The 17,606-nt window shown below is 53.6% G+C and overlaps 1 protein-coding gene across 1 annotated transcript in view; it reads right to left on the bottom strand.

Annotated features, from left to right (window-relative positions):
- Nucleotides 1–17,606, bottom strand: part of LOC111852102 (lipopolysaccharide-responsive and beige-like anchor protein) — a 108,568-nt gene that overhangs the window by 10,103 nt on the left and 80,859 nt on the right. Inside the window, exons 41-50 of the mRNA XM_072697829.1 lie at nucleotides 16,325–16,442; nucleotides 16,066–16,168; nucleotides 14,925–15,040; nucleotides 14,554–14,666; nucleotides 12,599–12,739; nucleotides 12,226–12,345; nucleotides 10,030–10,182; nucleotides 5,047–5,214; nucleotides 3,589–3,678; nucleotides 1,620–1,797 (exon numbers count right to left, since the gene is read on the bottom strand). Coding sequence (XP_072553930.1) covers nucleotides 1,620–1,797; nucleotides 3,589–3,678; nucleotides 5,047–5,214; nucleotides 10,030–10,182; nucleotides 12,226–12,345; nucleotides 12,599–12,739; nucleotides 14,554–14,666; nucleotides 14,925–15,040; nucleotides 16,066–16,168; nucleotides 16,325–16,442 — 1,300 coding nt within the window. The remainder of the gene's footprint in view (nucleotides 1–1,619; nucleotides 1,798–3,588; nucleotides 3,679–5,046; nucleotides 5,215–10,029; nucleotides 10,183–12,225; nucleotides 12,346–12,598; nucleotides 12,740–14,553; nucleotides 14,667–14,924; nucleotides 15,041–16,065; nucleotides 16,169–16,324; nucleotides 16,443–17,606) is intronic.

The raw sequence follows: 17,606 nt of genomic DNA, 5'->3' as shown, positions 1-17,606 counted from the left end.
GACCAAAGCTACAACCCCAGTGGACCGGCTCTATGTCCCCTAGTGGACTGGAGTTACACCCCCATGGTGGATTGACTCTATACCCCCCGGTGGATCACAGCTACACCCCCGGTGGACCGGCTCTATACCCCCCCGGTGGACCAGAGCTACACCCCCGGTGGACCGGCTCTATACCCCCCCGGTGGACCAGAGCTACACCCCCGGTGGACCGGCTCTATACCCCCCGGTGGATCACAGTTACACCCCCGGTGGACCGGCTCTACACCCCCCCCCCTGGACTGGCTCTATAGCTCTATACTCCCCGGTGGACCGGAGCTACACCCCCAGTGGACCGGCTCTATGTCCCCTAGTGGACTGGAGTTACACCCCCATGGTGGATTGACTCTATACCCCCCGGTGGATCACAGCTACACCCCCGGTGGACCGGCTCTATACCCCCCCAGTGGACCAGAGCTACACCCCCGGTGGACCGGCTCTATACCCCCCAGTGGATCACAGCTACACCCCCGGTGGACTGGCTCTATACCCCCTGGTGGATCAGACCTACACCCCCAGTGGACTGGCTCTATACCCCACCCCCTGGACTGGCTCTATAGCTCTATACTCCCCGGTGGACCGGAGCTACACCCCCAGTGGACCGGCTCTATACCCCCCGGTGGATCACAGTTACACCCCCGGTGGACCGGCTCTATACCCCCCGGTGGACCAGAGCTACACCCCCGGTGGACCGGCTCTATACCCCCCGGTGGATCACAGTTACACCCCCGGTGGACCGGCTCTATACCCCCTGGTGGACCACAGCTACACCCCCGGTGGACCGGCTCTATACCCCTGGTGGACCAGAGCTATACCCCTGGTGGACCGGCTCTATACCCCCCGGTGGATCACAGTTACACCCCCGGTGGACCGGCTCTATACCCCCTGGTGGACCACAGCTACACCCCCGGTGGACCGGCTCTATACCCCTGGTGGACCAGAGCTATACCCCTGGTGGACCGGCTCTATACCCCCCGGTGGATCACAGTTACACCCCCGGTGGACCGGCTCTATACCCCCCGGTGGATCACAGTTACACCCCCGGTGGACCGGCTCTATACCCCCCGGTGGACCGGCTCTATACCCCCCGGTGGATCACAGTTACACCCCCGGTGGACCGGCTCTATACCCCCCGGTGGACCGGCTCTATACCCCCCGGTGGATCACAGTTACACCCCCGGTGGACCGGCTCTATACCCCCCGGTGGACCAGCTCTATACCCCCCGGTGGACCAGAGCTAGACCCCGGTGGACTGGCTCTATACCCCTGGTGGACCGGCTCTATACCCCCTGGTGGATCAGAGCTATGCCCCCGGTGGACCGGCTCTATACCCCCCGGTGGACCGGCTCTATACCCCCCGGTGGACCGGCTCTATACCCCCTGGTGGATCAGAGCTACACCCCCAGTGGACCGGCTCTATACCCCCTTGTAGATCACAGCTACACCCCCGGTGGACCGGCTCTATACCCCTGGTGGACCGGCTCTATACCCCCCGGTGGACCGGAGCTACACCTCCGGTGGACCGGCTGTATGCCCCCTCCAGCACCCCCCGCCCCAAAATGGCCCAGTGCTCCCTCCCTCACCTGCCACACAGTGCCACTTGTTGATGCCAATGATCCCGCTGGCGGTAATGGTGATGAGAGTGCCCCCTGCCGACCCCGGCTGGGTGTGGGCGGACACGTGGATCACCGGCAAGTTGGTGAGAAACTTCAGCACCATGATCATGCCACTCTGTGTTTGCTTGAAGGACATCGAAAGGGGCTGTTGAGAGATGGGGCGGAGGGGGTGAATGATGGACAACAAGAAGGGGATATGAGAGAGGGAGAGGATGAAGAGGATGAAGACATGGAGGAAGAGGATGAAGAGGGACAGAGTGAGGATGAGGATGGAGCTGGTGGGAGCAGGCGGTGCAGCAGTGAAGGCCGCTGGGACGGAACCCCCCTTGCATCTGAGCCCCCTTCCAGCGGCATGAGCAAGATGGGTCAGCACTGCTTGGTGCCCCGGTAACCCGAGTCCTCACCCCAAGTCCCCCAGCGCCCAAGGGGGAGGAAGTCATTAACATTCCAGGTCGGGGGGGCCAGGAGAAAGCAGCAGGGGAAAGGAGACATCAGCGGGCATGGGAGCGGGGGGGCACTGACAGGGCTGACAGTAATTACACATAATCAGGTAAACAAAGCCCCCCCCCGCCAGATGCAGGCCTCTGCACACACGAGGGATGGGTGGATAAGGGACAGGCTGATGAATAGAAGCCTCCAGAATGGCATGAGATGCAGAAAACCGGGAGCAGAGTAACTGAGGGAAGCTACAGAGCCTCAGGACGCAGCATGCAGGGCTAACAGAGTCTTGGGACGCAGCATGCGGGGCCAACAGAGCCTCGGGACGCAGCATGCGGGGCCAACAGAGCCTCGGGACGCAGCATGCGGGGCCAACAGGGCCTCGGGACGCAGCATGCGGGGCCAACAGAGCCTCGGGACGCAGCATGCGGGGCCAACAGAGACACCGGTCACACTCAGCGGCTAAAGCACGGCTCCTCCCTCGCTCAAATGGTTCCCTCATGCCGGGTGGGTGGAGCTCTGTGAGGGGCATGTCCCCTGGAAAGCTCCACCCACTACACATAATGGAGCCTGGCGCTCTCCCGGGCACAGACAAAGACTGATGTGAAATGTGTGCTGCCTGTGGCCCCATCAGAGGATGGGCTAGGTCCTCACACCGTCAGATAAACGCTGCCACATGCGGGGCAGGCCAGCTCCATAGCTACTATTAACCGCACGTATCTGCCCTGAGGGCACTCACGTCTGCTGCAAAGAATCCCCAGCCCTCCACCCCCCACCCCACCTCGCCTTCCCCAATCCCCACTGCATCGCATCTCGAACCCGTGCCCGGCCGTGCTTAATGTCAGAGGCACGTCCCGCAAATCCCTGCAGCTGACAGGTTACTAGGCACCCTGACGTTATGTCATCACCACCAGCCGGGGGGGGGGCGGTGGGGGGGGGTGTCTCATCTGCTTCTCGTTTGCGGGGGCCGCCACAAGCCCCCCTGGAACCCGCCTGAGACATCACACCTGGTACAACTGCAGAGGATAACGCAATTAAAGCGTCAGGCGCCTCAGCTGCGTCCTGCTAGGAGATGCGTCCCTCAACCCTCTAATGTTGATCTCACACCAGCTCTCAGCACATCTCCTGTCATGGCTTTGCTGGTCTTCAGATGCTCGCAGTGACCAAAAATAAGATAAGATATTTACTAGCAAAAGTAATTGATGGAATAAAATCTCTGAGATTCATAGAGTTTATGAAAGCATTAAGGAAAAGAGGGAGCACATGCCTGTACGTGAATTTACAGTGAAGAACATGGTATTTTGACATATCTTCAGTTTTTTACTATGAGTTCTTCACTAGTAAATTTTTGGCTTCCGTGTCTTTTTACTTTAAGATGTCCAGCAGGGACGAGAGGAAGAGCAGAGTGAGAGAGCAGTTACTGTCTGGTTCCTGTGCATCGTCTGGAGGGGGGGAGGTGGAGACCTTGAAGAACATGTAGCTGCAGTCCAGAACTTACCATGGGTACAGCAGCGCCCCTCAGAGGGTGGGGCTCACTCAGCAGCTGGCTGGGCGTCTGTCCAAAGCTAAGGATCTGGGCCTCAACTGCCTGGAAGCAAAGGAGACCAGCAGGAGGCGTTATTGGACCTGCAAAACCACAGGGGCAGGGCTAACGTGACAGTCCGCAAGCTCTCAGCCAAAGCTGCATGAGCATGAGGTCATCGCGGAGCATGAGGTCATCGCGGAGCATGACATACTGTGCAGGGACGGCCTGACATCTGTGGGGCCCCGCACACCCTGCTGCGATCTGGGTCTCGGGGAGCAAGTGGGGCTCCGCGAGACCCCATAAATGATAAGTTCAACCCTAACAGGCTCCATAAAAATGAGGTTAACTTCTCAAAGACCCACAGAAACCACAGGCATCAATCACAGGCCCCACAGAAAGGCCCCTCACCTAGAGATTGAGGTCATCGCCAACAGATCCCATGAAAACCCGCTTAATCTCACACAGTCATATTTCTCTGGCAGACAGACGGGCCAGTGAGGGATGGACACACACGGGACATGGCAGGGGGCGACTGACTGGCAGGGGGCGACTGACTGGCAGGGGGCATCTGACTGGCAGGGAGCGTCTGACTGGCAGGGAGCGTCTGACTGGCAGGGGGCGACTGACTGGCAGGGGGTGACTGACTGGCAGGGGGCGACTGACTGAATTAATCAGCCGCTCTTCAGTCCCAGTTATGAAGAGGACTGAGTTTCTTCCCTTTGATGATAAAGGGCTCCATACAGTAGCAAACATGGACATCAGTGTCCACATCTCAGGGTGAGTCTCTGAGCGCGTGGTGTCCGTCTCCAATGTCGTGTACTCTGCACAGACTCCACCCCTCACACGCCATATGAGGAAGGGGAATGCCCCCTACAGAAATGGAGCCCCGCCCCCTACAGAAATGGAGCCCCGCCCCCTGCAGAAACAGAGTCCCACTCCCGCCTGTCAGCTCAACATCATCAAGGCCCAAATCAAGGTCACGGCAATTGGCTGTTTGATTTTTTTCGGACAGTTTGGTTAAGCATCCATGTGGATAGACAATTCCTGATTAAATTTGGAGTTTTTACTGGCCATATATACCTAAATACATTATAAATGGTGCTTTAATGACTTATACACAGTGCTTAATGCTCTCTTTTATTATCCTTATATACCTGGCTATATACAACGTTTTACTGACTGGTTATATTCACTCTCATTCTGAGCCACTTAAAGCTGTAAATATTACTCCTGTAAAGGGCCTTGTCTCATTTACCACCGCCGCCGGATGAGCCGCTCATGGTTTTTCGGAGCGCTCTGCTGAGGGGGACCATGAGGGTCACTCTGTCAGCATCAGCCAGTGTCAACAAAGGCCCCGGCCAGCGTGTGGAGATGTTCCGGCCGCACAAGCGAGAGCTGCACACATCATCATCACACGACGGCAAAGTCCACCTCTCTGATCCGCGGCTCTGTAATGGTGCTCAGGTTGACGGCGCCTTCATAGGTCAGGTAGTAGAAGACATTGAGGGCCTTGGCCGCCTCCGGGCCCTGCTGCTTGAAGCCAAAGATGAGGTCTATCCACTGGTGGAGCTGCCTGGAGACCAGCTCACTCTCCAGGGCCTGAGGAGCAAGAGGGAAAGATGGAGAGATGGAGGAGGGAGAATAAAGGAAAGAGAGGGAGGGAGAGAAGGCGTGAGAGAGAGAAGGAGAGAGAGAGGAAGGGAGAGAAGGAGAGAAAGATGGAGAAAGTGAAGGAGAGACAGATGGAGAGAGGAAACAGGATGGGTGAGAGGGAAAGGGAGGGAAAGAAGGAGAGAGAGAGGGAGCGAGAGAAAGAGAGTGAGGGAAAGAGGGGAGGGAGAGAAAGGGAGAAAGAGAAGGAGAGAGGGAGAAAAAGAGGGAGAAAGAAGGAGAGACAGAGGGAAAGAGATGGAGGGAGAGGAGAGAAGGGGAGAGGGAGAGAAGGAGAGAGAGAGTGGGAGAGAGACAGGGAGATAGGGAGAGAGAGAGGGAGGGAGGGAGAGGAGGAGAAAGCATCTGCTAGTGAGGCTGAGAAACAGAGAAACAAACATTTAACACTAAATAGCCACATTTAGGAGATACAGAGCGAGTAAAGGAGGCACAGGAGGACGCAGGGAGATGCACGTTTAATGCCTCCCTGCAGCAGCTGTCATGTTAATCTTGCCTCCTGTCTTTCTAATGCCATGACATTAAGCCCCGCCCCCCCAGCTGACAGAGGTGAGAAACATTTATACAAGAGGGACATTTGTGTTAATTAGCGCAGAGCTGCTGGTATGAAGAGTGTAAATGACTCCAAATTAAAGTCAAACACTTCATTGGCATTGTGGCCGCTTGTCACACGCGTGTATGACAAACATCAGGGCACTTAAGTGGCAATTTATATCATCTTAATGTTTGCCGCGGCAGCCATCACTCATCTAAATGCATGTGTCTGACAGGCGATTTCAGGACGAGCCGCTTAATTAGGGGCCTCAATCACGGCACGCGGCCCCCCGACGGCGACGGGCCCCAGCGGGAAATCAGAGAAGCTCCCTAACGAGTTTCTGAGATGAAACGGGACATTGGTGAGTTTGCCGGCCCTGGACGAAAATGCCAGTGGGGGGGCGGGGGAACGCCTTCTGTAATGCCCCCCGTTTGATTGATGTTTGGGGGGCTATGTTACATATACAGCATGTAAGGTGAGGCAGCCTGCAGCATGGCTCATGCTCAATGGGGCTCCAACCTCCTCAAACAGACCCTTAATGTTACTGTGCTGGAAGTGTCAAAGCAGGACGGGCCAATGGGCTGTCTCTGGGGGCGGGGCCAATGCGGCAGGACGAATCCCCAGTGAGATTAGCTCAATATGCAGCGAGGCTGACCTTTGCCGGGCCGCGCTCTCAGGTTTTCGCACGACGCCGCTCTCTGATGAGCATTTAATGCAGGCCCCGATGGCTGTGTCAGTCAGCCACGGCGTGCCCTTACGCCTGGCGGCCCCCGGGGGGGCCACGCAGTGGTAATCACGAGTGATAGTGGGCTGACCCTCTATACAGAAGGAGCGGAGAGGGCCATGAATCAAAACCGTGACTGCTCTAAGCCCAGTGTATCTGCTTGGGGGGGGGTCATTTGCATTTCTAAAAGTGGCGTGTGCTCCAGTCCCGGCGGGGGGGGGGGGGGGGGGGGCTGGGGGGGCTGGGGGCTGGTCAAAAACAAAGCGGGCTGGGAAATGGAGCCATCAGCATGGCCCTGGGAGGCACATGAAGAGGTGGGGTTGGGTTCAGCCCAGAGTGAGGGTTAGGGTTAGGTTTAGGTTTAGGGTTAGGGTGCACCATCCTCACGTCCACGGGCAATGGCGGTGAGGGAGAAGGTCACATGACCCGTGGCGCCATTGGCCCCCCCCCCGTGCACAGCTCAGCTAGCATCACAGCTTCCGGAAAGGCTCACTCTGGCCCCAAAAAGACAATCGCCATATCAGCACATGCCGTGATTATTCTCCTTTATCTCACAATCATGTCCCCCTCCCACTGTCATAGTTAATGTTTCAGCCACGTCCCCCCCCCGTTACCCCACAGCTCATCCTCATGCCTCCCCATGGGTGGTGACCCTCCCCCAAACAAGTGGACGTCACTGACACGGTGACTCAATGCTCTCAGATCTCTGCTCTTTTCAGAAGTGCGTGACGGCAGAGAAGCCCTCCCCCACCCCCTCACACTGCCAGACCTAAATGTGTGTGTTGCTCATTAGTTGGTGTGACCCCCCCCCCCCCCCGCCATGATCAGGAAAACCTGGCAGCCATCTTGTGCCAAAAGCACACCCAAACCCGGGTCCTTCAACCCCCAAACTCTCGCAAGTGGGAACCTTTAAAGCCTATTGTTTTTCTGGATATGGCTTTAAGAAGAATCTTCAAAATATCCTCAAATTCTTTAAAGGATGGAATGAAGCCCTTCAGCAGCCCGGATGTCAGACAGAGCCCAACGCCTCTGTGCAAAATGGCGTGGCAACCTGGCAGGGCTCTGAACCTATAGCCCAGGGTGCTGCGTTTACAAGACGGCCTTTCCTGAGACGTTTATGGGGTATTACTGAAGCATCACAATTTCATCTGAGGCTCCAAGGAAAACTCTCAGGGATACAAGATGCCAAAAGTGCCAATGCTCATGTGATCAGAGGACACCTTTCTGCAAGGCCTAACTGCAAAGGCCCAACACCACTAGCTCCTGGTCCAAGGAGGCCCAACATCCACCAACCCCTGGTCTGAGGAGGCCCGATATCACCAGACACTAGCCCAAGGAGGCCCGACATCCACCAACTACTGGCCCGAGGAGGCCCGAAACCACCAGCTGGTGCCCTTAGGAGGCTCGACACCACCAGCTGGTGGCCTTAGGAGGCCCGACACCACCAGCCACTAGCCTGAGGAGGCCCAATACCATCAGCCACTGGCCTTAAATAGGCCCGACACCACCAGCTGGTGGCCATAGGAGGCCCGACACTGGCCTGTTGGACCGCTTGGGATTGATCCACCAACCGTGTCTCCGAATCATTGCAGGCCATATCTCCCATAAGACCCCTTCCATCTCATGGGCACATATGGCGGGCAGCACCAATGGGTTCAAACAGGCACTAAGGTGCACAGAAAACTGGGAAACAGTTACACAGGAGCGCATATCCCTGTGTTCCTGTGTAACTGGTAACTCTGTTACCAGACTGACTGAATGTGCCTGCATTCACCGTCTGTAAATCCACATATTTGCTGTTTCCGAAGTGATTGATTGATCAACTAGAAAAAAAGAGATGTCTTTGAAAGACGATACAGTCCCCACTAATGGTGAGGGATTCATCTAATCAGCAGCCCACTGCTTAATTAGCTGTTAATCATCTCTGTGAAATCAGAACATAACAGACTTTGTGTTGGTGTGAAGCTCATGGCCCATTACCCACAGATGTAGGGGTAGGGGATCGGCAATTAACTCCATACGGAAACGGCTCCAGTTTGGGGGCCAGGATCTCATCAGAAATCCCCGTTTCTCATCAGCAGCCGGCAGGGCGCCTCGTAATGTCAGCTATCAGTCATCATGAGGCATCCAGTCATCAGTGACCCGCTCCAGTGGGTCATAGAGACAGAAACACACAAGCATACACGCATGCACATGCATGCACACGCATGCACATGCATGCACAAGCGCACACCGTAGGTGCAGCAATGGCAAACTCCTAAAGCAAGTACCTGAAGCACAGAGTGTAAAAAGGATGTAAAAGGATATAAACGTGAACAGAGATATCAACATCGCCTTCTCGAGGTGGGCACAGATCTTGTCCCTGGGCCGTCCCACGTTAGGGGGTCTTGTTCACGATACATCCAAATGTCACAGCATCTTGAGCTGCTTCTGATTCGGAACGACCGCTGGTCTTCGTCATCATCGCCATCGTCATCATCATATGTCTGCATGTGTGCCTGCGTGTACATGCATGATGCATTTGTGTATCTGTCTCTATGCCCCACTGGACAAGGTCACTGATGACTGGATGCCTCATGATGACTGATAGTCATCATCAAACTGTTCCCAACAGCAACTCGGAGATGGATGGAGAGTTGTGACAGCAGCAGTGCTGTTTACCACCACTCCAATATCGCATATATTTTGAGTGCGGCCACAAGAACTGCTTCTGGACAGTCTGTTTCCCCCATTGTTCTCAGCGGGTTCTAGGTGTTCTGGAACCATCAGGTGCAAAGCAGTAAAAAAGCCCGGTATTCAGGCAGACGGCACATGATGGGAGATTCCTCCTGAGTTACGTATCCTTGTCAGGCTGTATTAATGAGGAGCCGATGGTCTGGAGCCGGAGTGGGGTGGGGGTGTGGGGGGGGGGGGGGGTCACCGTATGCAAGCACTGCAGTGTAGCGGCCCTTTGATGTCTCCATTCCTTAATCTTTCCTGGAACGTTTCAAGTCTCATAACAGTCTGCGCCACTTTCAGATCATACAGCAGGAAAAAAAAAACTGAAGACAAGGAATATTGATTTAAAAACTGGAAGTGGTGAATGCAAACCCGGCCTGTTATTGTTAGGTATGAGCTCGGGAGTTTATATTCTCAAAACTGCACCATACAAAAAAAAACAAAAAATGAACATGCTTCTTCGATTAGATTAGGCAGCCTTACATTAGGGCCCGAAACTGCAGCGATCGATGCGTCGTATCCGCGCGCGTTGGACAAAAGGCCGGGGTATTGATTTTTGGGGTAATATCAATATGGAGATGGCTTTGACTGGAAGTAATTGAAAATGAATGGGTCACTAACGTCTGGAAGCCATTCAGGCAGCCAGCAATGACAGCGGAGCCGCCGCTGGGGCTTCAGTGGCCATTCATAGTCATCCTCGAGACAGAGGGCAAGCCGCAGCTTCTCACCTGCAACTATGGGAGGCGCTAGTCACACAAACTCGACTTACCAGCCGGTTTATGCGCACAAAGTCCTCAGGAGTTTTGGCCCACGGCGGAAGCTGGACATCCGATACCACTGTGCCGTCATCCATCACGCCCAGGTTGAAGTCATTTGCATTGTAAAACATCTCTGGGAGATAATAAAACTCCGGGATCAATTCCTGAGGAGCAGAGGAGAGCAGAGAGCTTTTCAGGTGAGGAAGAGGACGAACAAGTAGGAAACATCTGCTGGGGTTTGTGTGATTAGGCTGCAGGAGAATCGGAACTCCACCATTCAGAGCCAAATGGTGACATTCAGCTGTTAGTGACACACACAGCTTACAGTGAGAATGCAGAAAAATTAAGGCAATATGACAGAGAAAAACTAGCTCACCTGTCAGTATAACAAGTGTGAAATGCCAAGGGCGCTTGGTGAGGAGAACTAAACCGGCCCGCACTGCCCTTAGTGAGGAGGGGGGGAAATAACCCTTCAGGACTAACCAGCCCGCCTTGGCTGCTTTCCAACATGCCTGACCTACTGGAACACTTTTCTTTATACTGGTTCCATGGCTCTGGAAATAACAAATCCATATATGGGGAAGGGGGTAATATCCATATATGGGGGAGGGGGTAATAGCCTTTTGTCTATAGGCATTGCTTTTTCCCCATGTCAGCCTTTTAACAGTGAGGACCTGCAAAGCGTCAGAGCAGTGCAGAGAGACCGCATAGAGCGGGGGCGGCCATAACGCTGATGTCATGAAGACGGGCTTTTCCACAGATCGTGTAGCTCTGCCTGTCTGCTCTCCCAGACAGCACCAATCAATCAGAGTGGCGACAACACCACAAGGCACACGTAATCCATCCACTTACAGACACAGTCCAAAGCAAGCGTCTGCGGAAGTCTCACCTACGTCTACTCGCTCCTGCCGCCTTATTCACGACTTACGAAAAAACGAAATCTAAAGCCAGGCTGTGGCCATGCTCGCCCCCTGGACGGTACCGCTTCCTGCTTCCGGGCCGCAAAGACTTATTGCTGGCACTGTGCAGCCGAGATGGCACTTTATCACCGGGTCAGCTGGTCTTTAACTGGGAAACAGTGATGTGGACTTTACAGTAAGGCTGTAGTATAGTGCAGTATAGTGCAGTATAGCAATGCAAACAATGTTACTCACACTGAATTGTATACTATTTTATCAATAACCACACTTACCTTTATACATTAGAAATTATTCGAAATTATTATTATAGAAATTATTCTAAAACCTATATCATTTTACATATACTTATTTTAACTAAGCATGATGAATTTTATGCTCTTTTATAAATAAAATAGTTCGTTCATTTGATCACTTCCTCAGTAGATCAGTGGAGTTCCCAGATAATCAGAGACAATCTGGGGATTTAACCTAGAATATTTCCCAGGGAGCATGAAAGCCAAAGGGTCTCCGAGCTGCTAGAGCACCCCAGCAATAAGGTGGAAATCCCAGGCACTGCCAGCCTGTTTATAGCGGTCCAGTTAGGCTTATCTGCTGCGATGGGCCCGACTGGGGCCTGACTGGGACCAGAGAGGCTTCCAGTGAAGTGTTACTGGTAATTCCTGCCACATGTTTCATATTCTACAAAAAGCGATCAATAATATCAACGTTAAAAAAATCCCAGGGGTCAAATGGACCCCACCCGAGTCACTAAACAGTAAATATTTCAGGGGGATGAGCGGGTCTTTGAAGGGAGCAGTGAAGCGCGGCCCACTGCCATTTCCGTGGCTGTCCGTGGGCCAGAGCAGGTTCAGGTGAAGGTTAGGCCTCGGCGGCGGCGGGGGGCACACCAGCGTACTGCTTTGATCAGGGCACCGCGCGCCATCCCTGCTGCTGCGTGACGACGATTGGCTGTGACTGAACATGCGCTTTGCATTTCGGGCCCGTGGTGTGCGGCTCGGCGCGGCACGGCGTCCTGGCGGCTTGACGCGGCGAAGGCGGCTCAATCACGCCTTCTGGATCATTCTTAGTCACGAGGAAGAGCAGCCCAGGAGAAAGTGCTCACAGGTGTTTTAAATGTCGGGCAGAAGCAGAGGTACTCTGCTGTTACTCTGATGTTATTCTCATGTTACTCTGTCATTATTCTGATGTTACTTTGATGTTTCCTACTTTTCCACATAGTCAACATATTACACACCAGTTGTTGTGCGTAACCCAGAGCCTACCCACACGTTATGCGCCTGCACCTACTTTCACGTCAGACGTATCCTCTTGGCAGTTCCTCCAGGCCCGGCACACAGAGGAGAAGCTCCGATCGGCATGATCGAATTCCCCTCCTTGGAAATTCAGAAAGAAAGTGGCGAAGGGTTCCTGAAAACGACAGGAGAAAGGGACGAGGGAAGGAGAGAGAGAGAGGGGAGAGGAAGAGATGGAGAGTGAGGAAGAGGGAGCACGAGAGCGGCAGAGAAGCCTGCTGAGCGGCTCACGCTGTTACAGACACTGTGTGGATGATGCTGCTGGAGGTTCTGCAGACTCATGCTAATGCTAAGGGTGCGAAAATCTCAGAGGGGTGAATGGGAGGTGCAGGAGGCTTATTACAGAGAGGAGAGAGAGTGAGACTCACCAGGCGGAGCAGCCACATGAGGGTGAAGCTGCAGGTGGAGTAGTGAGTGCCGTAGTGAAAGCGGGGAACCTGCTCGTCCTCCCAGGTGTCGAAGCGCTCAGAGAAGAAGGCCGCCCTCTTTGGGTTGAGGGCGCCCATGGGCTGGGGGGGCGGAGTCAGAGATTGGCTAATCACACAATGCATCAATCGTGCACTACACGTCACTCAGGGGGACAGCTGGGCGGGGGATATCCATAAATGTACCACAGCAGCATCTCACAGAGCGCAGAGGCTAAGCTAAACTGGCGAATATTACAGCATGTCAGAAGTCGAGCGGCCATTCATTTATTTATTTGGTCATTTAGAGAAACTTCTTTTATCCCACCGGATTGCCGAGTGAGGCCCTGACCCAGGTTCCCGACAGTGGGACACACGCTGAAATATACTTTGCAGCGCAAAAACATAATTTTGTACATTCTCGTTTTAACCAAGGGGGGCGCTGTGCTGTTTGCTGCTCAGGACGACAGGCGAGGAGTATTATTTTCAGGGTGACGTCAGGGGGGAGGCGTTCATGTGACAGAATGTAAACCCACGAGCCCTCGGAGAAATGACAGCAACAAACAGCACGGCGTAGCAGAAACCCGGAAGTGACACAGATCTGTGTCCCGGCGGATCCACAAATTAAAGCTTTGGCCTTTTGGATTCATCCATCGCACTGTCCCACGGAGCCAGAGTACCAACACCGTCCTGCAACAAGTTGGTGCATAAACCAAGTAAAACAGACAAGCTAAATAAACCCAAAACTGCGTTACTGACAAATAAACTCTTTCCACAGTTTACACTCTGATGATCAGGGCATTTTAATTGCCCTTCATACAGAACAACACTGATTAGCACCGACATGCAGTAAATGAGGATGTTTCTGTGTGTTTACACCACTGAATGTAACATTTCACATAATGTCCCGTTTAGACCATGAAAATAAGATGAAAAGACAGCAAATTGTGTGGGAGCCTCTAAAAACATCAGGAACAGCCGGTGATTTTATAACATTTTAAACAAACAACGCTAAACACTGTCAGCTACTGTGGTGCAAACAGACATAGCAGCGTTTCCTGTCAAACGTTTACCGTGGACACAGGGAAGCACCGCTTTGTCAGTGCCGCTTCACTCTGCTTCACTCTGCTTCACTGACCCCCGAAAAGCGCGTCATCTTCCTGGGATGTGCTGTCATTTTGGCGTGGAAGGGCATGGTGACCCGGGGTTGTGCGTTCGGATGTTACCATGGCAGCGACCTCAGCGGCTGTCATCGTGAGGAATTACCATAGAAACAAGCCGCTGAGGCAATGGTGCTGTACACCCGTGCAGACACACTCACGGTGACAGCAGACGGAGCGACTCTGGGTGATATACGGACGGAGCGACCCTGGGTGATATACGGACGGAGCGACTCTGGGTGATATACGGACGGAGCGACTCTGGGTGATATGCGGACGGAGTGACTCTGGGTGATATGCGGACGGAGTGACTCTCGGTGATGTGCGGAAGACCAGCCAACCTTAAGCGGTCTGTCAGGGACCAAGGTCGACCCCTGCGGCTTCCTGAAGAGGTGTTATAATCAGACGCCGCACTTACTGCTGGACCTGTTATTGTTTAAGGAGCACCGCTGAGAAGCTAATGTACCTGCACTATTAAACACTCCTCAACCAAGAACTTGAAGTTGTTTAGCTATGAATGTCCAGACCAGGTACCATCAATCTGCACCTCTGGCTCGGCACGGGGTCTGAGGACCACCTAGCAGGAAGGAGAACGACGCCAATCACGCCGCTGCGAGCTGGCACCGACCCAACGCCCGGAGGGAGCTGCAGACATGGCCGGGGCCGTCTCCGGGGGCTTTCCCCTCCGGCTCCGTAGGGGCACCTCAGGCGGTGATGGACCTGTCAGATGGCCAGATGTGCTGGGGGGGGGGGGGTCACCTTGGACAGGTCCCTGAAGTTGCTAGGTAGTGCCAGGTCCAGCTCCTCACTCTCGTAATTAGCGATGACCCAGGGGAACACGGGGTACTGGTTCAGGTCATTGTACGTTCGGCCTGAAAGACAAAGAGCAAGCTGAACACCATCCACAGCGGGGATTACAGACGCTGTCACCACAGGATCCCAAGGCCATAGAAATGCTGGTTCCAGGAGACACAGAGATCTACAAAAAACCAGGAAGTTAAAGCCAAAGTATACAGTTAATGTAAGATCATATGAAATGGGTAAAAAAAAACAGTTCTGATGTATCCTGACTCTGTCGATGGTGGTTCCGGTCCATTGTGCCGAGCCTGGGCCAGAGTTGGCTGCCGTACCTGAGATGGTGTTGAGGAACATGAGGTACTCAAAGTTGGATATCTCCCCACGCTGCCAGCGCTGGGTCATGTTGGACCTCCGGAAGAGCTGCCTGGGGCTGGCCAGTGACATCCACCTGATGAAGCAACGAGAAGGGAACAATAACCCAGAGTGCCGAGGCCCCCTTGTGGCCTGGAGGCCAAAGCTCAACAGAGGATGCCAGAGATGGATTTAACAGAGTGACACAGGTAAGCCTAGAAGGAAAAACCTACAATCTAATTAAAATGATGGCAAATTAAAGCATTAATCACTGTTACGGTGCACCAAACATGGCTCTCTGAAGAATTGTGTACCAGAAAGTCAGAATCAGAAGGAAAGAAAAGCAGGAGAGAGATAAATGACTGCAGCCTGAAAAGAGGAGTGTGATAGCATGATGTAGTCAGACAATCACATTTCAGTCCAGAAGGTTCCGATTCTCTGCTGCCAGGCCAATATGACCTAAGCCAGAGGTGGGCAATCTTATCCGCAAAGGGCCGCTGTGTATGCAGGTTTTCACTGCAGCTCCCTCATTATATTACTAATTAGAGGACTGATTGGCTGAGGAGTCCTCACACCTGGGTTTGAACAGCTGACCGACAGGTTATCCCAAAGACCTGCATACACACCGGCCCTTTGCGGGTAAGCCATCCCTGACCTAGGCTGTTAAAGTCCACGGTCACACAAATAAACATAATTAAAATTAACCGTAGGCTCGTTGTTCTGGAAGTTAAAGGCAAATAAGTCGACCACTCTTTCCGTGAAGGCAATTAAGGACAGTAAGCTGGACATGTGCCCCCCCCCCCCCCAGAGCGTACAAACCAAACAACACACCCCCTGCTGTGACCCGTGACAGTGGGAGGTGTGGTGGGGGGGTGGAATTTATAAATATAAGAGAAATGTGAGGAAACAAGGGGCTCACGACCCAGAATGCAATGCTTCACCTCCTCAAGTTTGCTACCTCTATCCATGGGGTACCAGTATAGGACCTTCCCCAATAAAGGCTTACCCATTATATTCCACCGTCCTCATTATTAAAGAAAACTCACATCTGCACCCGCTAGTGTTTAAGGGTCCAACAGCTCGCCCCTTGGCGGGGCCCGCCTGACACCCTGTTGACATTACCTGCTCTGAGGGTGTCCGTAGGTGTCGCCCACACCCACGCAGGGCAAATGGCCGACAACCTTCTTCACAGTGGCAGCGTCCGGGAAGTTGAACATGACGGCAGCTGCGTGAACACAGGAGTTCAAACACTCAAACTGAAACAAACGCGCGTAACAGCACGGAGCTGAAAGAGCTTGGGAGGGGGGTGGCCCTGCAGGGCGGGAGCAAAGCATGCTGGGAAGGCACTGGCGTGAGCGCGGCGTGGCGAGTCGATGCTCACTCTTGCAGGCCAGGAAGACCTCCAGGGCAGTGTCCTGCAGCAAGTAGCGCCTGGAGAACACAGCCCGGATGTCGGAGAAGAGCCATTTCCCGTGAAGGCCGTCTGTGTAAGCCAAGACCTGCAGCGGACAAGAACTGCATGAGTCACTAATGAAGACGTGGGGGTGCAGAGCTGGGTGCCGTGAAGGTGGGAGAACGGCCGAACGAAAGGCACTTTTCAGGAGCATCTTTCATATTTTGCATATTTGTTAGCAAAGAGACTGAATCTGACAGCAACAAGGGACAATGTGATAGTTTGCCCCCTGTAGGCCAGGTTGAGAACAGCTTTGCAGTTTAAAAACTGTTTAAAAACTGTCACTATTGTTAACAATGATATATCACACTTATCTTGAAATACATTTTGAAAATATTCATAAGAAACAGTAATTCTGCAATCAGATCTTATTTTTTGCTGACTGGTGGTTTTGTTTGTGTTTTCTGGCATCTAGGATGCATAACAGTAAATTCCCTTTGTTCGTTATGGATCATTGTTATTCCGCAGGCTCCGCTCTGCATTGGATTAGTGAACTGATGACCTCCAGAGTAAAAAAAGAAAAGCCAATGAAGCCTAAATCGCCAGTCCTCCTCGGTCAACCAAAAAAAACATGCAGAAGCGAACGGCGAAGACCAGGAGAGGAGTTTGAGCGAACACCCGGGAGCATAATCGGACCATGCGGGGCAAAATGGGAAGGAAGCTGAAGCCAGCGAGAGTCCATTACAGCATGTATCACCGTGGAGGGCCTGCTCAGTGGCTAAGCGTGCCTGCTCAGAGGCTAAGCGGGCCTACTCAGAGGCTAAGCGGGCCTGCTCAGAGGCTAAGCGGGCCTGCTCAGAGGCTAAGCGGGCCTACTCAGAGGCTAAGGGAGCCTACTCAGAGGTTAAGTGGGACACAGTCAGCCGGCCTCGTCCTAAATGGCCGCTGCTAGGGGTGCTCAGGAAGATGGGATTTTAGAAAAAGAGCGCGACACTGCAGCGGGCGTACTTGGGCCACACAGGACAAAGGGAGCCCGCAGTCTGTGATAGAAGCAGAGAGCCTCAGGAAAGAAGAGAGACAGTCAGATGGGGGCCTGGCAAAGCCAGCAGCCCCCCCCACAGTGAGGCCAGGCTTAACAGGAGGCTTCATGCCACACAGGGTAAGCGGGCTGAGCGAGGGCCAATTTGTACTGTGGAATTAACAATTTCCGCATGACTGCCTGACTCAAAGGATCAGAGGCGGGCGGCTCTTACTGTTACGACTGTGCAGC

Source organism: Paramormyrops kingsleyae, chromosome 12, assembly GCF_048594095.1.
Source record: "Paramormyrops kingsleyae isolate MSU_618 chromosome 12, PKINGS_0.4, whole genome shotgun sequence".
In the NCBI taxonomy this organism is placed as follows: Eukaryota; Metazoa; Chordata; class Actinopteri; order Osteoglossiformes; family Mormyridae; genus Paramormyrops; species Paramormyrops kingsleyae.
The sequence above is the reverse complement of the archived record's forward strand: the minus strand, read 5'-3'. Positions and strand labels throughout refer to the sequence as shown.